The 23,443-nt window shown below is 40.1% G+C and overlaps 1 protein-coding gene across 3 annotated transcripts in view; it reads right to left on the bottom strand.

Moving 5' to 3' along the window:
- Nucleotides 1-488: 488 nt before the first annotated feature.
- Nucleotides 489-23,443, bottom strand: part of Zc3h12c (zinc finger CCCH-type containing 12C) — a 71,080-nt gene continuing 48,125 nt past the window's right edge. For all 3 annotated transcript variants that reach the window (XM_013511233.1, XM_013511234.1, XM_013511235.1), the window contains exons 3-6: nt 16,358-16,497; nt 9,320-9,554; nt 7,046-7,152; nt 489-6,307 (exon numbers count right to left, since the gene is read on the bottom strand). In XM_013511233.1, coding sequence (XP_013366687.1) covers nt 4,911-6,307; nt 7,046-7,152; nt 9,320-9,554; nt 16,358-16,497 — 1,879 coding nt within the window. In that variant the 3' untranslated portion in view covers nt 489-4,910. The remainder of the gene's footprint in view (nt 6,308-7,045; nt 7,153-9,319; nt 9,555-16,357; nt 16,498-23,443) is intronic.

Below are 23,443 nucleotides of genomic sequence, written 5' to 3'. Positions count from 1 at the left end.
AAATTCTTCAGTTGTTTTAAATATAAAAGACTAAGGATCTTAGGGGAAAAGCCACCTCTAATAATAGCAGTATAACAGGAGTAACAAGCAGGTTTACAGAAAACATAAAAGAAATGAAGTAGCCATTTAAAACAAACACTGGTTAAAAGCTAGAGTTGTATTCCAGTTTAAAGAGAATATAATTACTTAAGTGGATATAATTTTTGTAACACCATGCACAAAGCATAGGGAATGAACACGCTCTGCAGTGTGTACTCCCAATGAATTCAGAATTATCCACAATCATATGAAGAATGTCACTCACCACGGAACAGTGCTAAGATGTCTAAAGAAGTCTGTGTTAAACATGCAGCTAGGGAAAGGCGAGATACACTTTGTTTCTTACAAAGAATCACAATGTAACAAATACACTCACATTAAAGCAATAATTAGTCAGAATTCTTAATTTTACAGAAAAAGCTAAAATGTGAAATGACAGTATGTTTATCTTCTTGAAAGGGGCAGATGTGTCATTTATTCAGTGCGAAAGATAACAGAAAAAGGTAATTGATAAATGGAATCTTTACAAAAAAATTGTGGCTAGTTATATGTTAACTTTCAAAATACAACAATGGTCCATGAGGGCCATTAAAAAAATTAAAACTGGTAAAGGAGTCCCATTTATTAACAGAAACCCCAAATTCATTAATAAATGTTAACACTTTTAAAGTATCTTTTCTACAGATTTTTGTGGCTGATTAAACACAAGAAATATTTCTAATAAATAAGAGGTGTGACCAGTTTTAAAACACAAGTGCATCATATGACTGTCTCACAATCAACTTTTGAAGACTATTAATAACTACCAGATTTTCTTTTGTCAGTTGAAATACAATTATTTCTTACATTAACATATGCAGTAACAGAATTTACTGTTTAATGTGCCCGTTTTTCTCCTCTGCGGCAGAGATCAGGAATGGTCCATAGGCCAAATATGAGCAGTTCTTAAGAGATCATTTCGATTCTAAAAAGCTAATTCTTTACTATGTGAAGATACAGAAAGTTGGTCAACGCTAGCTCTAGGTGGTTTTCCTAGACCAATAAAAGTACTTTAAGCTTCTTTACTTTTTGTTAACACTCTGCTTTCTCTTAATCTGTGTGTATATTCCAACTTCTTCTATATTTCATTTTATTTATTGGTATGTATTTTGGAAACTTAGCAACCCAGCTAAGTTTTCATCTTCAGTACACTTGGAACATACACATTATCCCTAGTCATAGTATGTTTGATTCTGGGTCAAGCAGGAATTCTCCAGGAATTAAGAGAATAATTAAATGGGTTAGCCACACAGCAACGGAATGGCCAGAAAACTGTATTTATCTTATTTTATCTTGAGTAAGGAAATTGGAAAGCAGAAAGAACAACAAAACCAAATATACTTTACAGTATTAAATTGGGAAAAACAGCTTGCAAGTTTTCAAAACATAAACACACAAACATACACAGCCACACCCACCCAGCCACCCACCCAGGCATCCGCCCTTGTAGCAGAGACTACAACATAAAGGATATTTGTTTTATAAATATATTACTATTTACATATAGATACATCCATAAAAGACATGTTAAATAATTATTTGTATAATCCATACTACGTTAAAGTTTTTGTGTGTATTTTAAAATTACACATTCTACTAAAATTATCAAAATAAGTTTTTAAAAATACAAGGAATAAAACCAGTGAAGAATTACTTTCCATTAAAGTGGTTCTAAATCTTACTCTTGCTTATTCAGACCACAGACTTGGTAACAAATCTGTTTTCATAAAAACACAAAGTCTAGGTTTCCACCAGAATCAAATATTTCATACTGGTGAGCGTTTCTTTTAATTAGTAGGTCAGTGACAAACTCTATCAGGATAGAGATCATAAAGTTGAGACTGAAAATATCTGCATCACATGTAAGAAATGAGGAAACGCTACGGCCAGTGTTCGGCCAGTCGGGTGCTATTCCCTCTGGACCGAGACACAGAGGCAGCGGACTGGCTAGTTACTGTCCGAAGTACCGTCAACTATTGATTATTCAGGGGCAGAATATTCCAGTCTGAGTCCTTTGTCTTCCACCAGCTGACCGCTTCTGGCAACTTCACCACTTATTAACACACCTCATCCTGGTTATGTACTAGCGGGTCTGGTAAACAGGGATTAGGGGCTAGAAAGAAGGTTCTGGCTAAAATGAAGGTCTGCAGTCAGCTATGGATCTAATTAAGTAAAGGACTCCTTCTACTTATTGCTGTAAATAACAAGAATTTGCTGTACCTAAGTCAGCTTATTTTCTCAGTCATAAGCTCTGAAAGCAATGTTGGTGCTTCCAAAAAAAAGGGGGGCAGGGAAATTGTCCTCTTGACATAAAAAACTGCTCCTTCTTAACGTACAACTAATTAAACTGAACACTTATGCTGTGGGTAGTTCAGAGCTATTCACTTCAGTACATGTGATGGCAGTGGATGCTATTTATCCAAAAAATAATGATAAACAGTCAACTAAATATATTGGAAGGTCAAATTTAAAGTCACAGCCATTTAACCGAAGGTCTTATTTAAAACCACTTAGTAAAGTTTAGCGATCTTAAAGTAATTAAAATGCTACATTGAAGAAAATGGAGGCAAAACTACATGTATAATTTAGAAGTGATTTCACACTACAATATCTTAAAATATGACTAAAATTAAAGGTAATACACACTGGTAACCCTATTTTTTGGTACTCACTTCACCTGTACATTTAAGCTCATTCTACAGATCATGAACGACAAAAATCGAGAACAATTTCACAAGCAGGGTCACTCTGGGACAGACCCCGTCCAGCATGGTTTGTGTGGCGTCACCCGTGTTCTCTTGGGGTACAGATGCGTGCCACACTCCCTGCAAGCACGACAGCAATAATTGTGTAGAACATCACTTTCCTGAATTAGGTTTGCTGAACACGGTTCAGATTATTGGATATGTCAATATGCACAATGCCTTTTAGAAGCATTTACTGTATACCCAAATCCTACTCCATGCAACACACAGTGTCACACAAGTAGTGAAAATGTTATCCTAGTCAAAGATGCTTGGACATTATTTTTCAGGCAGCATTTTACCTTTATTTTAGTAAAGTTCACACTAGGTAAGTTTTAGAAGAAAGAAAATGCCAATAAATTGAATATATTTTAATATATTATATAAAACTAAGACAGACACCTTTATTTACCTAAATTGTTACTTTTATTTTCTACTCTATTATAGACCTCAAATTTCTTTTAAAAATTTGTATTTAAATAAGGGATAAAATGTTGCCCAAAAGTCTAATCATAGTTACACATTTGTGTTTTTAACTAGATCTACAAATCAAAATAGTTCTTATAGTTAAAAAGATACAATTTGTATCAACAGTGAAAGGTACTTTCTGGTTTTTCAGGGCTTTACTTCAGACTGTAGCGTGTGGAATAACCTAAACGACTGCAACGTCCAAGCAGACTACAAAAACAGATCTGAATGTGCGTAGGACACTAGGCAAAATTCAGAGTCTGAAGGGACAGTCGAATTCTCAACATACAAGTGTCTGCTACTAACTGCAAAATCCATCTTCTAATCTGCAGAAATGTAACTGCAATCAGCAAAACCCCTGAGTTTGAAACCAGAAATATCCCTTACTAATACTAGAACAGACAGTAGTCTGTATCTAAAAACTACACTATTTGTGGCAAGAGTCTGGCCTTAATAATATAACAGGCCCTCCAAAAAAACCACCTTCAGGAAAATGGAAAATATACACTATCTTACAAAAATTTTAAGTTACCATTTACAACTCCTCCATCACTATTTCTATAGTGCAGTATCAATAAATCTTGCATCTCCTCAACACATAAAACCATCTCAGGCCAGCCTTGATAAATAGCAGGAAAGCTAGAGTATATTAAATATAAAATTGCATTGAGAATAATTAGATTCATTAAAAACAGGCAAGTACTGAGAAAGGGTTATTTATCCAGTATTGTTGTGCCCCCAAACAAAAAACAAACATTAAAAATACAGATTCATGGGAATCTAGGAATTCGATCCCATTTCCATAGAAGCACACCATAGCTGGATAAGAAAGCGCTAACTGTACCAGCTACGGCTTTTGCTTTGCTCATTTAAAAAAAATGGAAACAGTTTTTTCCATTGATTGCATCTGCTTTCTTATAAACTGACCATTAAATTAACTGATTTCTCATCAGGAAAAAAAATCCGAACAAAAATAAAACAATAAAAGTGCCATATTGTAAATCATTCTAACATATATGTTACCCATTTCAGCATAAATTGGTAACTTAGATTTTGTTTAAATATAAAGTCAGTGCTGTAGTATATCTTTGTTTCTATAAATACTGATTATAGGACAAAGAAGCCCACTTTCCCCAAATAAAAATAACTTAAAAAGCTGTAAAAGATTCGAATTAAGCTTGGCTTGAAAAAATATTCTGCTGGGTCTCGTCAAAGGTTCCACATTCTGAAGGTACTGTAATTGCTTGCAGTTGATAGACAAACACCAGGTTAATAAAACAGGAAACAAGGATAAAAAGTGCTGCATATAAACCCCTGATGCACCAAAGATTAATATCAAAGGTCACAGACACATCTATTAAATCAAACTGGATAAATTTCCAGCCAAGGATAGAGCTTTAAAAAGGAAATGTTAAAAAAAAGTTTGAATGTAAAGCAATCCCGTGATACTTCCACCATGTGGGGCTGTACATACAGATTCCATGATACAGTATTTCACATAAATGGATACTATATGACCTCCTTGCCGAGAAGGAGATCACATGTGCTATTGTAGCAAACCTCCCTCAGCATTTCCGCTGAACAAAAAAACTATTAAACACCACAAAGATGCATCATCTTTCAATAACCCAGCTGTGATTTCTCCACCAAAATGGCTGCGGCGAGCTGCTGGGCATCTGTCATGTGGGGATTCCTCTTCATGACAATCCTCACGAGGTCAGGTGGGAAGATGTTACACAAGTTGATGTAAATTTTCTCTCGGTTGTCCTGGTACCTTGGCGGATCTTGCGGCATTCCGCAGTACGGGATTCGCCAGGCGGGCTCCTGCTGTTCAGGCAGGCTCTGGAAGGTAAACTGCTCATAACACGGGGGCGTGGCGTTATCAGGCAAGGAGTAAGTCTGCCGATACCCACAGGCATCCAGCCCGTAACTTGGCCTATCCCAGCTTCCCAGCCCTTCGTGGCGGGAGTAAGGCTTTCTTTGTCTTGAAGGAGAACTGTCATAGAGTCGAGAATCAGAAATGCTGTCTATTCTGGTGGCCATTAAGGACCTCCCTAGGTGTGGTGCCTTGGAGTGTGCGGAACTCGGGGGCGAGGGGTAATCGCCAGGACAACTGGACCGGGCACCCACAGCAGGGTGCTGCAGATGCATAGCCAAGTGTGGAAGAGGAGGCTTGTGATGGAACTTTGGTTCTTCGTGACTGTAACTTTGCACTCTGGTCAAGGGGTCGTGGAAGCTCTGCAGGAAAGCCTGGGAGTTAAGGCGGCTGTGAGGGTGCATGTGTTGACACTTCAAATTCTCGTCCAGCTGTGGGTCGGGGGAACTGACATAGGAGCGGTCGTTGTAACCTACGTAGGAGTCGCTACTCCCGCAGCTCAGGCTCCCTTCACTGCTGCAATCAGAAGCTACAGAATTTATTCTATAGTCTGTGTCCAGGGAGAAACGCCTTTCAGGACTTCGTGGGCCTGAGATACTCAGATTTGAATACGCATTCAGCATGGAATAATATCCAATGTCAACAGGTGAGTCACATTTTGGATACTGTTCGTAAGGCATTGGCGTTCCATGGTTTTTGGCTGCCATCATCATGGGAGGGTATTGTGCCTGCGGCCTTTGATCCTGAGGGGGGAAGTGAGCTCCAGACGGAAGGCCGTTGCTTAGAGATGTAGTGCTTTGGGGTTTTGCAGTAGAAGTGGCCGGTATGCTAACCAAGGAAGGTACAGACCTGGTTTCCAACTTGTTTTTGGTGGGAAGCTTTTCCTCTAGGTCTTGGTAGACCTGAGTCCTTATGCTCGGATCTGACTGCCTCTTTGGAGCGCCTCGTTTGCCGTCAGAAGTGCTATCAGCCTTAGTGCTACAAGGAACACTGTTGCTTTTCACCAGTCCTCCTTCGTTTGCAGTTTTGGCTGCTGTATTTCTCGACATGGCACGAAGCTCATCAGCCACGGACCGCTGAGGCTGACTGCCCCTCTCGGGATGGTAGTATTTGCACTTGTGTCCATAGGTACACTTCTTTCCTGTGAAGAGCAAAATCAGTTAGGCAAAGAAGCACACCGTCAGATCCTGAAAAGTCAGTGTGGCGCTACTACTTTAACCCGTGAAAGCCAGAAAGGCCCAAAGGGAGATGAGCGAAGTATTACTCTGCTTCTCTGGAGAAGCGTCACTTCTCAGTCTGCACTTCCCGGCTCTCAAGGGCAGTAAGAAAGCTGGTGGGATGATCACCTCCATAGGTTCTGGCCCATACCCCACAGTCTCAGTTCTTGACTGCCTTTTCTTTCAGTAGGATTTTATAATCAGTAGGAAATTTTGTTTGAAGCGTAACTGTAATTGCTGTACTGCTGTGATGTAATAAAGCCACATCCCTTCATCTGTGCCTAGATGTAAGAATTCTAAATTCTCACTCCCCAAAACTAACTCCATGTAGAATTTACCAATTTCTTTTCTTTTTTTTTGGTACCAGGGAATCGAACTCAGGATCTTACCCTTGCCAGGCAGGCGCTGTGCCACTGAGCTGTATCCCAGCCCAAGTTTACTAGTTTCAAACCACATCCTAATTCAGGAAAATGCATGTGCATTGAGCCCAAGAAATCAAAAACAATTCTTTTTCACAGCTAAGACATTTTCTTAAATTTAACTGTAATCAAAAGAACCAGATTCTATGTCATCCAAAATCTTAAATGTTTGTTCTTTATTAACAAAAGTTTAACAATATATTGTATCCTAAAGGCAAATATTAAATATCTGTAAAAAAGTACCATATGGACAAGGCTGCTTTTTGTGTTCAGGAACAATAGGTTTCTTCCTTAGGAAATTATCCAGACTCGGGCCGTGTCTGCCAAGAGGGTCGTCAGGGGGCATGAACCTGTTCCGGAGATAATAAAGAATGATACCTAAGTAGGAGGTTGACAAACAAATCTAAGGATAGAGTACAAAGATTTACTCACTCTAATGTACATCTTTGAAATTTTAATCCAAGTGTTTTGATTCAACATTTAAAAGATAAAGAACATTAGCACATGAAGTACTTTTTTTTTTTTTGGTTTTTTTTCTCCGGTACCGGGAACCGAACTCATGACCTTGCGCTTGCCAGGCAGGCGCTTTTGCCACTGAGCTAAATCCCCAGTTCTAAAGTACTCCTTTCTTAATGAAGACAAAATAAAATGTTTTAAGGTATACCTCAATTCATTTTAATTCAGAACAGTTTTGATCTAGCATGTTCTAAGTAATTCTTCTTTCTCTCAACCTTGGGATTTTCCACGAATTTTAGGAAATAATTACAGTGACATTTTGGAGAGCTCTGTAAATGTCAGCATGGTGAAGTAGCATGCAGCAGGGAGCCAGAGGCGGAGCAGCCGGGGGGTGGCGCTGGGAGAGACTTGCCAGGCATCAATCCCATGTCAGGTACTTTCCACACTGGGTTAATAAGGTTTTCTCATTTAGATTCAGAAGAATTAAGTAACTGTTGTTTACCATCTCATAGCACAGTTAGGACTCAAGGACAGCTCTCTCTGAAGGCTACTCTCTCTCCACTACAGTAATAGACTTATCACATGAGATAGAAAAAAATCTTAATAAAGTAAGCTTATTAGTTTGGATAGACTGTCCAGCGGTGGAAAGAATTCACAGTGTGCGTAAGGAATAAAAGTGACGACTGAGGAATGTTAATTTTACTACTCATACTACTGTTTGAACTTGAAAGCCCAAGTATTTACCCACAAAATAAGAAATATAAGAATAGTGCAAGGGGGAGCTAAAATGGCTAGGTAACAGTGTTCTTATTATAAAGTATCACAAGGTTAAAGATAAGAAATAGATGACAATCACTCAATCTCAAAATTTTAAAAGGTGATTTATGCGATCTGAAGAGAAACCAGAGTATACAATTTTAATATTTTATTCTATGTCTGTGTTTTATGCTTTGTCTTTTTAACATAAGAACATTTTTCCATGTTTAACAGCCTCCACAGTAATTATTCTAGATGACTAATATTCCAGTAGGATATGTAAATTGATTTCTCTGTTCTATGTTTAGCTGCCTTTGAATTCTTACAATTATAAATAATACTGAAAAGAATGTATCTGATCTTTCTTTTATCTTCATTATATTGTACAAGAACTGACATTACTGGATTGAGAAGGTAAACATACTTTAAATCCAATAACCTCTGTTAAACTGAACATCAGTGTCCGTGTATCTCTTCAAAATTAGTGTATGTAGGTAGCACGTAATTCTTACATTCCTTGTGGGGAGTTGGTACATGAAAATAATACATCTTAATTCCTTTTTCACCCCTTTCCCTTCCCTCCCTCATCCCTTCTTCCGTCTCTTAATCCCTTCCCCCTTTGTTTGTACACGTGTGCAGTACACAATGTTTGATTCCTTGTGTGTAGTTGCACACGTACAGGACTCACCTTAATTCCTTTTACCATCCCTGTCTCTCCCCTTCCTCCCCCAGGCATATAAAAGATGTTTTTGTGAATTAAACAGGTAAGAAAATAAACATTTTAGATTCAGATTGCATTTATGTTTCTTCTTTAAATTTTTTTACAGATTGCATTTCTGACTACTCAGGGAACTTTTTCTACATAGCTCAAACCTTTCTCATGATCACCCTTGTTTGTATCATTTCTCCATTCACCAACCTGTATTCTCTGCTCATGGCTAGAGTCTTACATTTATATAGCTTTAAAAAACAGGCATTTAGTAAGCTGTCAGTACTCCAACTTGGCTTCAAAAGGTGGTTTTCTTGGCGGGGAGATGGGAACTCTCCTCTGTCAGCTGCTAACAGAGCCCTCAGAGAGAGTCTAGAAGCTTCTGCTGCAGTGCAGGGTCAGTGATTGGGGGCCTGAGCTCATCTGGGGCTTCTGCAGTTCAAGTCTGCAATTATCCCAATTTCCACTGATGATTACTGGGGAAATCAGAAACTTGTCTTAGGTCTAGCCCATGGTAACAAGAGAAAGATTATGCGGCAGTGTCTGGGATAACTATACACGTATTTTCAGGGAAGCAGTATCACTGGTTTACTTACTTGTCATTGACAAATGAATACATTAATAATCGCTCATCTATGAACTTCTTCCACTCGGGTTTCTCATTTGCCAAGTCCCTGTAGTTATCATTGGATACAATTATACCATCTGACTCAAAAGCCAGCTTCACAATGAACCTGTCGTCGTAACACACCACTCGCCTCCCTTGGACTCTCCGGGATGGTGTGAACACGAGGATTTTCTCCTTCTCCAACTTGCGTAAGATCTCTTGATCTGCAAGAGTAATAGGGGTAGAACTTCAGGAATAAATACATATAACACGCACAGCAAGTTTCACACAATATGAGTTTCTATATGAACTATAATATATGTAATCATTTAATTAGGAGATTATGATTTATAGTTTATAGATTTAGCATAGTTTGTAATTCCCAATATTTTTCTTTTAGGAATTTCAATAATAAAGGCTTAAAAAGTAGTAAAAAATGAAGAGTTTAAAATTTGCAACACAGCCGCAACACAATGGCTCCGGGGGGCCACGCGGGCGCCCAGAAAGGCAGACAGCAGGTGCCTAGGAAGCAGCAAGGAGACATGCGCCAGCCCTTGGGCTGGCCGCTGCCATGCAGTCAAGAAACACCATGCCACAGAGAAGCATTGACATAAGAGGCCTGCCTGGAGACGTGCATGAACTATCCCAACATGGAGCAACCTCTAGGAAAACATGCCACATGGCGGGTCACTCTTGGCCCTGCCTGAAGAGCCAGAAAGATCCAGAGTCAGCGGAGCAGCAGCTGATGAATAAGGACTCAGAGAACACGAGTACGGATGCCCAACAACTCAGAGGTTGAGCTGACCGGAGATGCAGGAGCCATTCAGGAGCTGGAAACCAGGAGGACCTTGTGCAATACCTGGGGAGACCCCCTGGAGGCCATTCTTCCCCTAACTGTACAGGCTGTGGTGAAGAAGCAAGTGGAGCTCCGGAGAGGTCTGCACCAAGACTTCATGGATTACATGGGTGCCTAATATTCAGATTCTGAAGAACCACTTTCATGGAGAAGGTACATGTCTAGGTTACCTGCCTGGGACACTTTGCACCTCATGGTGCTGAGACTGACTAGTGGGCAGAGGACTTCCTCCACATGTTCCTGCCGCCTGTTGGCTGGGGAGGGGACACTAAGTGGTTGTGGGATCCCAATGCGCTGGGAGGCTGGAGAGAACACCTCTCTGCTTTCTTAGACGAGAGGCATGGATAAAGCATACTTCCCTGGGTCCCAGTTCAGTAGAGGGAGAAACTATTCTTACAGATAAGTTTATTACTCAGTCAGCCCCAAATAGTAGAAAAAAGCTACAAAAAATGGCTTTTGCCCCAGATAGCACACTTGAGATGTTAGTAAGAATTGCCTCCTCAGTATTTTATAGCCAAGAGGAGGAGGAAGCCACGGAGAGAAAACAAAGAGACCGAGAAAAAACAGCTGTCTTTGTTGCAGCACTAAGAGAAACAGACCTTAAGTCTGATTCTTGGGGCCCCAAGAAGAACTGATTGACTACATTCATCTGCTACTGCTGTCAAAAGCCAGGCCATCTCAAGAGGGACTGCCTAAGAACCCCTCTAGGCCATGCCCTGACTGTCAAGGTGACCACTAGAGGTCGGACTGCCCTCTGAAGCAAAGGCCCCAGAGCTCAGACCCCTCCTACCAGCTGGTCCAACAGGAAAGAAGGGGCCCAGGGCATACTTTGCCTTTTCCCTCTGGCCAGACCGTTATCTTCAAGGAGGAGCCCCACATAATCATGACTATAGAGGAAAAAGTAAACAGCCTATTGCTGGACACTGGTGCTAGTCTCTCGGTCCTTCTTTTCAATCCTGGCCTTCCTTCCAGCTGTCACACCTCAGTGAAAGGAGTCACTGATGAGGAGGTAATCTGCTATTTTTCACAACCCTCAGGCTGTAACTACTTGTTAGATATTTCTTGCATATCTTTGTTTTCCTGAAAAACCACTTTGAAGATACCAACATGTATTACAGCAGCCATTGATAATTTACTACCAATCTGTCCATAACTCTGTAATGTTTCTATTATTCCTATGCTATTTCGTAAATGGATGTATGTTTATTACTATGTGTTTTCAACAACCATTGAGAATAGTCAATGATTATTTAATTGATCACTCATGTACAGCTCTATTTGTTTTCCCTAGAAACCACTTTGAAGATACCAAAGTATAGTACAACAACCATTGATAATTTCTCACCATTTTTGTCTGTAACTCCCTATTATTTGTCTATTTGTTTTCTTGAGAAACTATCTTGAAGATACCAATAGGTAAAATAACAACCATTGATAATGTCCTACCACTTTGTCTGTAATTCAGTAAATCCCTCTATGACTATGTTATCCTCCTTTTACTCGTTTAAATAAATAAAAAAAAATTTGCAACACAATGAAGGCATCTGATTCTCATTCCAGGAAGCTTTTGCTTTAGAGCTGGAGCCTCAAGCACTGCCACCAGAGCTGCTACGCATTCCTGGCACAATGGCATCACAGCAAAGCACTTGGGTAGGGTTCGGGTGTGAGAAAACAGGTGTTTCCCTCCTGAGACTGTGTATTTTGGGGTTATTTTTTTCTAAAGATGTGATGGTCAGAGAATCTGAAAAGTGTAGCAGAAGTAGTAGAGGCAGTAAAGGGGACAAATCTTAAAAAGCAGGCAACAAGGTTAGAAGCGTTGTTACAAACTTGGCTAGTGTGTGTTCCATGTCCTTTCTTCTGAAAAACTGCAGTAACAAACACCAGTTTTTAATTTTTTAAAATTCCGCTCTAACAATTACATGTCTGTCCCATGCGCTGTGTTAGGTATCAATGACAGCTAAGGTTAAGAATGACCTCTCCTCACAGAGCTTTCTTACCTATCAGACAAATAGGTAAAGCAGGTAAGCAAGGGTGGAGCTGTACCACAGCAGAAACGTAAGCAGGGACTGCAGGAAGTGGAAGAGTGATCTGCTCAGCAGTAATGCTGGCACAGTGAAGACGTCTCTGACCAGCGAGTTCACTCAGCACTTTGGTTTAGAAAAGCAAAGCCAAGCATTAGTGAAAGAAATGTGGGTGAGAGAACCAGCACACCATGGATAAATCTGAGGTTTCGCTCCTGTCCCATCTGGCCGTCCAGATCTGGCCTGTTTCTTCACGTCTGCAAACGCAGTGAACAGGCTATCAGAGCAAATGAGCTGACACAGATAGAGACCTTCCCCAGGGCCTGGCCAGCTCTGAATAAACAGGGTGCTCTTCAACTTAATTTTAATAGATTAATTGTTGATTTCACTTATAAACCACAGAAAACAAATACAAAGCCAAAAGCCCAGATTCAGCAATAGAATTCGTCACATTCTAATTACTTTGTGTGCTTCTCTGATAAACAGTTCGAGGAAAGGCACCATGTCTATTAATCTTATATCTACTGTTAGCACATGAAACACGTCAGTAGATGCTCAGTAAATGTTAGTGTAACAAATGCACAAATGAGCTACTCAAAGATGTATACTTTGAAGTCTTTGGTTTATTCACTGCATTCTGCTCATGAGTAATCCAGGGTAATAACCTTATCTGCGAAGTTATTTAGATAGGCCCTGAGCCTAAACAAAGAGAATGGAGCAGTCAGCATGGCAACCTCACAGTCATCCTCTCGTCTTAATTAATTTGCATTATGGAACAGCTAATGAGGGTGAAAGGACGCATAAACAATGCTAACTTGTATACAGTGCTAGTGCTTGTTAAGTATTTGTTAAATGAATGGAAGATTAGACAAAGTGCTAGTCTGAATTTACGACTCTGAAAACTAACTTCTTTTTAATCAAGTCTTTTTTTTTTTTGGTGCAATGAATACTGGACTATTTGATTTATCAGATGTTATCCAGTTGAGAACCTTACTCAAGAAAATTATTACCTTGGGGAAGAAAACACTTAAAATCCTTTGATAATAGTTCTGGTATTTTTCAAAGTAAACTGCATGCTGATGTATTCCAGAGACCCACCACATTGGTATTTTAAACTCAAACTCAGCTACCCCTCGTGCTGTGTATTATTATTTTCCCTCCTTGAGCTCATATTCCTTTCCTGCTTAATAAGACTGCAAATCATTTACGTAAGCACTGCTTTTCTTTTTTAAGCACCCCCACCCTTGATTACCAAAGTGTTCCAAGGTCCCTGTAGAAAATTAGGAAAGTAAAATTACTAAGAAACAGGGAGAAATAAAGACCTCATAAAACCACAGCTCATAGGCAATACTGTTAATGTTGGTGCATTTCCTTCTGGTCACTTGTGTATTTCTTTCTTTTTACTTGTGTGTGTGTGTGTGTGTGTGTATGGAATAATAAAACCTGACTTTTAGGTAACAGAGCACTTTCCAATAAAAATTCTGCCTAAACATTCTAATACATATTCTATTATATAGATACATCTTAACTTCTTGAGTCATTCTTCAAATGACTGTGTACAGTATTTTTCATATTTTCTCTGCAATGAATACCTTGGGCTATAAATATTTGTCTGTACCTCTACTTACTTTTGGGGGGCTTATTTCTAAAATGGGACTAGTAGATCCAAGAGTACAATTGTCATCCCTTACTCATGGGGTATATGTTCCAAGACCCCCCCAAAAGTGGAGGCCTAAAAACACATATAGTACCATGCCCTAAATATATGCTTAATAAGATAATATAGCTAGTGCTTATTAAGTATTTGTTAAATGAACAGAAGATTAACAAACATATTCATCTGAATCTATAATCTAAAAACTTTAACATTTAAAAATATATACAAAAATAAGAACACTAAATGTTAACAGCAATTGTCTCTGAGCTGTGGGGTTATGAGGTCTCTCCTGACACATATGCATGTGCACCAGCGTGCACACACACACACACACACACACACACGAGGTCTCTCCTGACACATATGCACGTGCACACACACACACACACACACACACACACACGGTGTTTTCCTCTATGCACATACCTGTGATAAAGCTCAGTCTATAAATTAGGCACAGAAAAAATTAACAATATGAATAAGAATAAAAGCAAACAACTGTAATAATACACTGTTAAAAGTGCTACAGACCATGGCCTGTCTTTCTCAAAACATCTTATCACAGATTATCAACATCAGCGGACAGTGTATTTTCTTTCCTTACTGAGAACTTGTCCCTTTTCACTTATAGGCAGTGGTATTTCAGTTTCTGTTCAGCGCACCCCAATGGCCAGCACAACTCTTGAGCTCTGGGGCCATCACTAAGCAAAGTAAGACTCACTTGTGCACGCACACTGCACCAGTCAGCCTAACAGCATGAAAAGGCCAGCCACGAGTAACGGGTGAGGCGCACGGAGCGCTAGATAGCTGAGCGAAGAAGGGATGACTCACGTCCCGGGCAGAGTGGGGAGGGCAGCGTGCGATTTCAGCACCCTACTCAGAACAGTGCTTAATTAAAAATGTATGAACTACTTATTTCTGGAAGTCTCCATTAGTCTCCATTTAATATTTTTGGACCACAATGGACTTTGGGCAACTAAAACTGTGGAGAGAGGAAGGCTGAATAAGGGAGGACTACGCTGTTAACATTTTAAGACCAAATGTTTTCCAGAAGGGTTGGAACAATTTACATTTGCACAGAAGTTTATTAGTAGCTTCCTTAGAACTCTGGAGGTTATCAATTTTTTAATGTTATTTTGATGGGTGAAAAATAGCAGTTGTTTAGATTTGCATTTATTTACTGAGGCTGGATTTTATCCTTATTTGGCATGCCAGAGTTGTCTAATTCTTATTATCTTAACTATTTGGATACTAGTAACAGCTTTGTGTTTATCAACCTGTTGATCTAAAAAACTCTAGACAAGTATGTTTTTCTAAAGAATTACTCCAAGACTTTGGTACTATTGGTTGAATTATGCCAGCTCTTCACTTTGCTTTTGTTTTAGTTTTCTGAGACAGGGTCTCACTATGCAGTTCTGGCTGACCTTGAGCTCATTATGTAGCCCAGGCTGGCCTTGAACCCACAGTGATCCTCCTGCCTCAGCTTCCTGAGTGCTGGGATTACAGACAGGTGTCACCGCGCCTGGCTCTCCACTTTGCATTTATTGCACAGGCTATGGTTTGAGGCTGTGGCTTTGGACTGCACCATTACTTCCCTATTCATCTTATCCTATTTTAACAATGATTCAACAGTTGCAGATAAAATAAAAGTCTTAATCTTTCCCTTACGTACAACATATGTTTTTGACTTGAAAAGTTTTAGAATTTTCTTTATACAGGTTCCTCACAGTTTTTGTTAATATTAGAAGGAGACAGAAGGAAAAGAAGTGGTGGATAATGACTGTGAGTCACTAAAGGTGAATAAAATGTTTAACAATAATTACAGAGAACATCTCTGCCTGAAAAGTGTACAGGATAATATAAAATATGAATACTAATTACTGGGATTGCTCATTTCTTCTTCCAGAGGAGACAGAATACCTGAGGGTGCTATGGTCTTTTCTGGCCTGTAGCCACGAGAGTGCACCTCCTACCTCATCTAATTTCAGGTAGCCGAGGGGAGAAGTGGGAATCAGACATACTCAGCGTGTTGCTCAGGGTCCTGTGGCTAGTACATCGGGAAGCAGGAAGAGGTCTCCTAACTCTTAGCCTGTCTCTGAAAATCAGCTTTCTTTTCTTCTTTATGTATTAAGGATTGCGCCCAAGGTCTTGGCAAGTCACCAAGTTGTCCAGGCTAGGCTCGAACTTACAGTCTTCCTGACTCAGCTGCCCAAGGCGCTGGATTACAAGTGTGTACCAATGTGGCCAGCTGGAATTTAAAAAAATTGAAGTTGTTGTTTCCAACATAAGTGAATAAACCTGATTTATATGGCAAAGATGAATGTTTAGTTAACACAGTAAGATATTTTCAAACTCAAAACCAACTTTAATCTTACACTCGAGAGAATGAAGTCACACAGATTAAATCCACAGAAAGTTCAGATCACCTGAGCGCCAGGTGCCTGCACGGGATTACACAAAGCCAGGGCCAAGCAGCCCCCGCAGGGAGCTCACCTGTAATGAGCGCATCGGGTCGGGACTGCTCCTTTCTCCAAGCAGGAACGAAAACCGTAACGTCTTTGTGGCCTCTTTCCAAGAACCAATCCACGGCCAGTTTTATTCCCCGGCAGGAAAATACTTCCTTATTTCCATGGCTGAAAGATTATTTTACAATAGTTAAAACACGACAAAACCGAAATTCCATTTAATGAGTTCAAGTTTGGAAACGGAAATGATCCTATAAATTACAATAGTAATAAGAGATTTGAAGTTTAAATTGGAGCTGCATAGTGCAGAGAGAAGTTATTTGAAAAATCTATGAGAAAAATTAAGAAAATGAAAATGATCATGTGTAGAGAATAAGGAAAAGTGAGTTTTGAAACATAAGGTTGTAAAGGTTGACTAGTTAGAAAGACACAAGCTCTTTTTGATCAGTGAAGAGAAAAACAGGTTTCAACCACAGGAAAGAAGAATTTCAGTCAAATATAAAGAAGTCATATAGGAAAAAAATTGTAAAAACAGTGGCATGGAACACCTATGAATTTCAAAAACCTGTTCCTTTTCAAGAGTTCTTACGTGTATGCAGTATTTCGATCCAGATGATAAGTGAGATGTAGAGTTTATTAGGAGACCAACATGAAGTCACACACACGTGCTCCTGGAAAGGAAAACCCGCGCGGTCTCCCACAACACACTCTCGCGAGCATCCAGCTTCTGTCCAATGACACTGGGTAGGACAAGGGCTGAGGACGACCACAGGCTCTCAGAACCGGGTGAGCAGTCCCGGTGCCTCAAAGAAAATGCCCAGGTCACAGTGCAGTCATTCAGTGAGTATTTATTAGGCGCCAGGCTCTGCTTATACCGGTTAACCTAGTAATTCGAATAGAACACTTATTCCGATCTCTTTAAAGAAAAAAAAATTCCTGCTTTAAATACAATTAGTCACCTTCTTTTTTCAGTTTGAACTCTGAGAGGTCTATTTCTTATATATATTTTTCTTCTATAAAATAAGAAGGGCTTATAATGTAGGTACATGTCTTTTTAAATGTCAGCACAGATCAAACCTTAGGCATACTAGTGTATTGTTCTAGGGTCCCTAGGAAGCACTAGAACCGTCTAGTGTATGGTAATCACTCTTAATATGAAACAGAAAGGAAGTCATTTGCAGACTGTGGCTCCACAGACCTGCCTCCGTGGTTCCGAGAGATGCGAGGTGACGTCAGATGCAAGCATGTGTCAGAGACTGGGATTAGGAAAGGGAGCGCTTGCAGTGACATCAGAACCACCCACAAATAAGGGTGGTTCTCTTTATCCGCTCCCCCTCAGAAAGCCTTACGGGGCGAACACAGGCATGGTGATGAGACATTGCACATGGGAATGGTACACGGGAAAACATAAACAGTCTGAGTTTCTGAACAGATGGACCCATATCTATGTCCAATCTTGTTATTCGAGGAAAAAAATTCCCCCATTTAAGCAACTGCAGTCACATTTTCTTTTTGCAGTTGAACACATCCTTAACTGCTACACAAAGCATATCAAAGACCAAAGAACGCTGGCACAGTTCTATTGACCTTAGTGCTTAAAGCGAAAAACATTAGTGATAAAGTTATTACATAATAGTAACGAACAATTCACAGGGCCTCAGAGAAATACTTAACTTTGTATTAGCAAGACAAAAGATCCTAGAATTACTAGAAGACACGAATGAATCCACAATCACACTCACAAATGAAATAAAGAACATTTAATAAGGATATAGGCGATAAGAATAATCAACTACAAGCCTGGTTTAATGGGCATATACAAATCCTGCACAAAATTAGAAAAGGTGGCCCATGCCTGTAATTCTGACGACTCTGACGTCTTAGGCAGGATTTGAAATCTGAGGCCGGCCTGGGCAGTTCAGCAAGATCCAATCTTTTTTTTTTTTTTAAGGGCTGAGACATACGTAGCTTAGTAGTAGAGCACTTGCCTAACATGAGACCGGTTTTGTTTTTAAAGCAAAGATATGAACAGTCAATTCACAGAAGAGGAAACCCAAATGACCAAACCCAAATGACATATGAAAAGATGTTCGAAGAGTACAGAAATGCAAATTAAAGCCTGAACGAGACACCGCTTCACACCCATCACATTGGTAAAAATGTCTGCAAACACCAGATGTTGCCAAGAGTGTGTGAAAGCGGAACTCATTCATGCAGGACAGGTGGGAGTGTAAACTGGGGATCTGGGAGAGCCACTTGGCATACTTTATAAAGTTGTAAGCATCTGTTCTCTAGAACGTAGCAATTCTCACCCAGGTATAGTAAAACCCCACAGTAACTTGAAATTACATTTAACGCAGTTAGCAATTGGCTTTCATCCTCTGCCAGCTTCAGATTTCACACGGGTCATCCCCATGTTTCTGTCTTCGTAGAGGACGGGAAAGATAGACAAGTGGGGATGTACACTGGGGTCCCTGGATTCCCAAATCCTGGGTCTCTGAGTCTCCAGGATTTTCCCACTTACCCCCACCGTCGCTTCAAATCAAGCCAAGAAATGCGCGATCACTAGGGAACCCTAAAACGGCTACTGTTGTCGTGGTAGTCACCGTTCGCCCCCAAGACTCAGAACTATCCCTAGTAATATCTAAGCCACAGCAGACACCCACCAGGTACCTCTAGATTACAAATGGGATGTGAACAGGCTAGGAGAGACTGGGGGAGACTGAACTTACCCTGACCCTACAGAAACATGCTGAAGGACGTGACTAATCATGTGTGCCAGGTCCAATACAATGGGCAGCTCCAGGAGGTACCGATAGAGTGGCGGTATCAGAGTAAGTTTGATAAGAGAATTAGGAAAAACAGGATGTCGAGTAAGTACATGTAACTACTGGTGCAAAGCATATGCTGACTACTAAAAAAGAACCATTGTTTTCATTCCATATTGAGAGGGAAATTTTAAAGTTCTGTAGCTACTTATGGGATTCTTGCATGCATTCCGGGTTCCCAATATTAAAATTACCTATAATTTAGATGTTTCTTTGGGCAACAGCTTTTTATCCTGTTATGGTTCAGATCTAAAGTGTCCCATGGAAGTCTCGTGCACTCAGAGGTGGGCCATCTGTCGCACCGCGGGGCCCTACCCGCACCGGCGCATTAGTCCCTTGCTTCCGTCAGCAGTTCAATGTGCGGAGAGGCGGGCCCTGGTGGGCAGAGGTGGGTCTCCTGGATGTGTCCTAGAAGGGTGCATTTCTGTCCCTGTCTTTGCCCCTCACCGCCGCCCCAACCCCACCTCAGCTCTGCCTCCTGGCCACTGTGAGATGAGCTTCCCTTCACCAGGCCCATCCACTATGCTACTGCAGTGTTGTAGCCAGCTGATCATGGACTGAATTCCTCAAAACTCTGAGCTGAATTAAACCTCCCTTCCTTTAGGTTGTGGGTGCTGAGTATTTTGTCCCAGCAATAGGAAGGCTGATTAATAAATATTCCAACAACTTAGCAATAAGAATGGTAGGTATATTTTAATTCAGTTCTTTTATTAGGCAAATTTGTTTTGAGGATTTGTGGCTACATTGGATTAGGCAAGAGACTATGGATGTTTGCTAAACAGTTCCTCTCCAACTACTCTGGCACCATGAGATGGAGTTCCTAGGGAAAACTCCAAATCTACTCTGAAAATTGAGTCACTTTTGAGCTTGAAGTTCCTATCTGATTCACCACCGGTTAACAGCAGAAACATATCAGAAGCCTAGAATGTTCTCAGTGGGTCTCTTTCTTAAAGCCATAAGGTTTAGTGTTTTATAAGCCATAAGGTTTAGTGTTTTACTCTTTCATGTTTGGAAGAGGTACACTTCTAAAAATCCTGCTTTGCAATGGCTAGAGGAAGGTTCATTTGAAGTACACAAATTGGTGTATTTAGATTCTCAGAAAAATGCCATTCAAAATAAAAGGATTATTGGTCTGTCTGGTTACTGTTTTGTATCTCAGGAAGTAAGAGAGAACTGGACAGCAACGAACAGTGAATTAAGAAAACAGAGGAAGAGATTAAGAAGCAATTGAGGTTATCAACCCTTTTCTGCTGATACCCCATCTGCTGCTTCTACTTCTCACAACCTTTTCCCTCAATCTGGAACCCAGGAGAGTTCTTCAGGGGGATGGATGGCTCCCGAAGACTGTCTGGTCTAGGGATAGCTTCCTCTTGGAAGGGGAAGTGGTGCAGCCTTATTACGATATTCGATACGGATTCCACCCGAGTCCCCTACACTGCATGAACAAAATAGGAGAGCAGAAATGATGAAGAGGAAGGAACAACAGGTTAAGAATGTGGATAAGAGACTCCTAAAGTTAAGGCATGAGGTGACAAGTGGTTGTTCTGGTCAGTTAGATAAAAGGGAAAACAAAAGGAGTCTGCACCAAACAGCCAAATGAATCTACAGTGCCATATACAACAACTTATTTTTCATCTCAGGGTGAAGAACATTGGTCCTACTCCTTTTGAGCTCCTGCAAATCAAATGCCTTTTATAAGGGATCAAAAGTGCTAGAATATCATAGGTATAATAGCACATAGGCCCTATTTTTCAGCTAATATTACTCATTTCAAAAGTTATTTTCTAGTGCTGTGGAAAGGTCTACAAATATTTGCAAGGTGTTTTGTATTGTGTTTACAGTTTACAGCCCTATACAAGAGGAGAAGCAGATGCTAGCTGCTGTGTGGAATGTTGCTTCTGACTGACTGCTTGGTTATGGGAACAGGTAAGACAGGAGTACATTATAACACCTCTCATAAGGCTGTGCCGTGGCCTCAGGAAGCTATCTCCTTCAACAACCCGCCAGCTCCTCTTTCCTTGTTAATCTGTCTTGAGGCACTGCTGATGGCAGCCTTGGAAATCTTTCTGTAGGAGGTAATCTGGCAGACACCGCAATGCTGCTGCCGGGGTGTCTCCCATGGATTTTAACCAGTGGCTCTTTGAGATGAATTAATGAGGACAGATTTAGAAGCAGATCAGAATAGACTTTTACTCCTCTCTACTTATGTGACAGCCTTGTGACTGGGAATTGAAGCATACTTAAGAAAGGCATTTGGGTGACAAACACAGGCACGTTTCTCAGGTATTGGCAGAAGCAATCCGGTTTTGGGGAAAATATGGAGAAAGATGAAGACAAAAAGAAAAGACTGCAATGTTATTTGCTTAGTTAAAATTACTCACAATGGGGGCAAACCTCTTTCTGGGGCTGCAAACACGAGTTCTCTTAAGGAAAAGCCAAAAGACTACTACTCTGAGAAGCAGGATCTGGCAAAAGGAAGGGACTGGAAGAGACCAAGGAGGATGCAAGGGACATAACCCGACTAGGAAGCCTTAGTACTTCCTCAGGAGACTCCTCCCGTCAGGGTACAGGATGGGAAGGAAACTGCAAGTGATGCGCACCAATGATGAGCAGGGAATGGAAGAACTTCATGCATTGCTGTGCTGCCTGCCTTAATCTTTTCCTTTCTGGAGCAGCGAAGTTTGCGATTTCTCCCAACTGTTCTTGTTTTACTTTGGCCCAGAAAAACAAGCTATGGATTTCACTTGACAATCTTCCACTTTTCTTTCTCTTCTAGTTTCATGAGGAAACAGGTCCTCTGCTAGAGCAGCTTGTCATTCTCTTATCTCCTAATGCCATACATCTTATGGGAAAGAGACCAACTGTCTGACCTAAGGTTAACCATATTCTGCATGCCAGGAAGAATATTTTTGAAGCTTCTGGGAGAAACGGTACTTGAGCCGGTGAATACATGCTTATTTATATTGATAGAATGTCTTGGGGGCAGTGAGTATTCCATGCTATGGCCCAAAATTGGAAGAAGAGTGGCTGACATTAAAGGTAACTACAACATCACATGGGAAATAAAGTAACTGAAACTTCCCAAATTTCTGTAATTTACTGGAGAGCTCATGTTGGACAGTAAAATAAAATTAATTTGCAGTTGAGCCTGTAAAAAGGACCATTAAGATTTGGACTTGGTTAATTGGAGCCTTTTTACTTCTAATCAGGGATGCCTACTCACAGTTTTAGACACATGGAACAACCTATTACCTAGAAGATTGGAAAGTAAGGAAATTAAAATGAATACCAATTATCTTGACAGATAAACATATTCTTTTATTTATTTTTATTTTTTGTTTTTTTCTGGCACCAGGAATCAAACTCACGACCTTGCACTTGCCAGATAGGTGCTGTGCCGCTGAGCTAAACCCCCAGCCCGATAATCATATTTTTCATAATATTTTCATTATCTTTCCATTACTCTGGAAATTTACTTTTTCTCATAACCTCACATAAATTATCTTTAATTTATTCACATTTATTACCATAGCATACATGAAAAACACATAAATTCTACTTTTCTATCTTCAACAGAAAGGCAACTCCTAATGCAGTATTTGCAATATCTACAGCATCATAAATAATTATCACTGGAAAATAAAAATACACTTGCCTACTAAAGCATTCAAATTAGTCACCTATGATGGTTAATAGACTACAAAGGTGGATTTTGAAATGTTTAGAAAAGCTCAAGGAATCACATATTTTTAATGCAATTTATCTCTCTAGAATCTTGAAGAGGGGAATGATGGGTCAGCCACGCTACCTGCCTTATCTAGAGAACATCATTTCACTGACTGTAGATTCTGCAGCAATACACGCTAAATGCCATTAACCAGGTTAGCCTCAGGACAGGAAGGGTTACTTTAGAATTATAGCTGTTGTCTTCCAGGTAGGCATGAAGAGTAACTGAAGACATGGAGGAACCGGAAAGGGAATGAGCATCTACTAAAGAAGATTACCTATTTTTAAGATTTTCTGTGACACGGGAGAGAAAAGAAGAAAAAACCTTTTAAATTACGTTTTATTTCACCACATTTCATTTTAGTAGCTTGCATATAACGTTTGTAAAGTAACTAGGACATTACAGGTACTTTTTTTCTGCTTTATCTTCTAAAATTTAAGTATTACCTACATGATCAAAGAACAGGTATACTTAAGACGTGTTTTTATAACATCTACAATCTACTTATGAAAACTGTACTTGGAATGGCATACTTTAATACTCCTAGTTGAGATGGCTT

Source organism: Chinchilla lanigera, unplaced genomic scaffold (assembly GCF_000276665.1).
Source record: "Chinchilla lanigera isolate Chin_1 unplaced genomic scaffold, ChiLan1.0 scaffold00011, whole genome shotgun sequence".
Classification (NCBI taxonomy): Eukaryota; Metazoa; Chordata; class Mammalia; order Rodentia; family Chinchillidae; genus Chinchilla; species Chinchilla lanigera.
The sequence above is the reverse complement of the archived record's forward strand: the minus strand, read 5'-3'. Positions and strand labels throughout refer to the sequence as shown.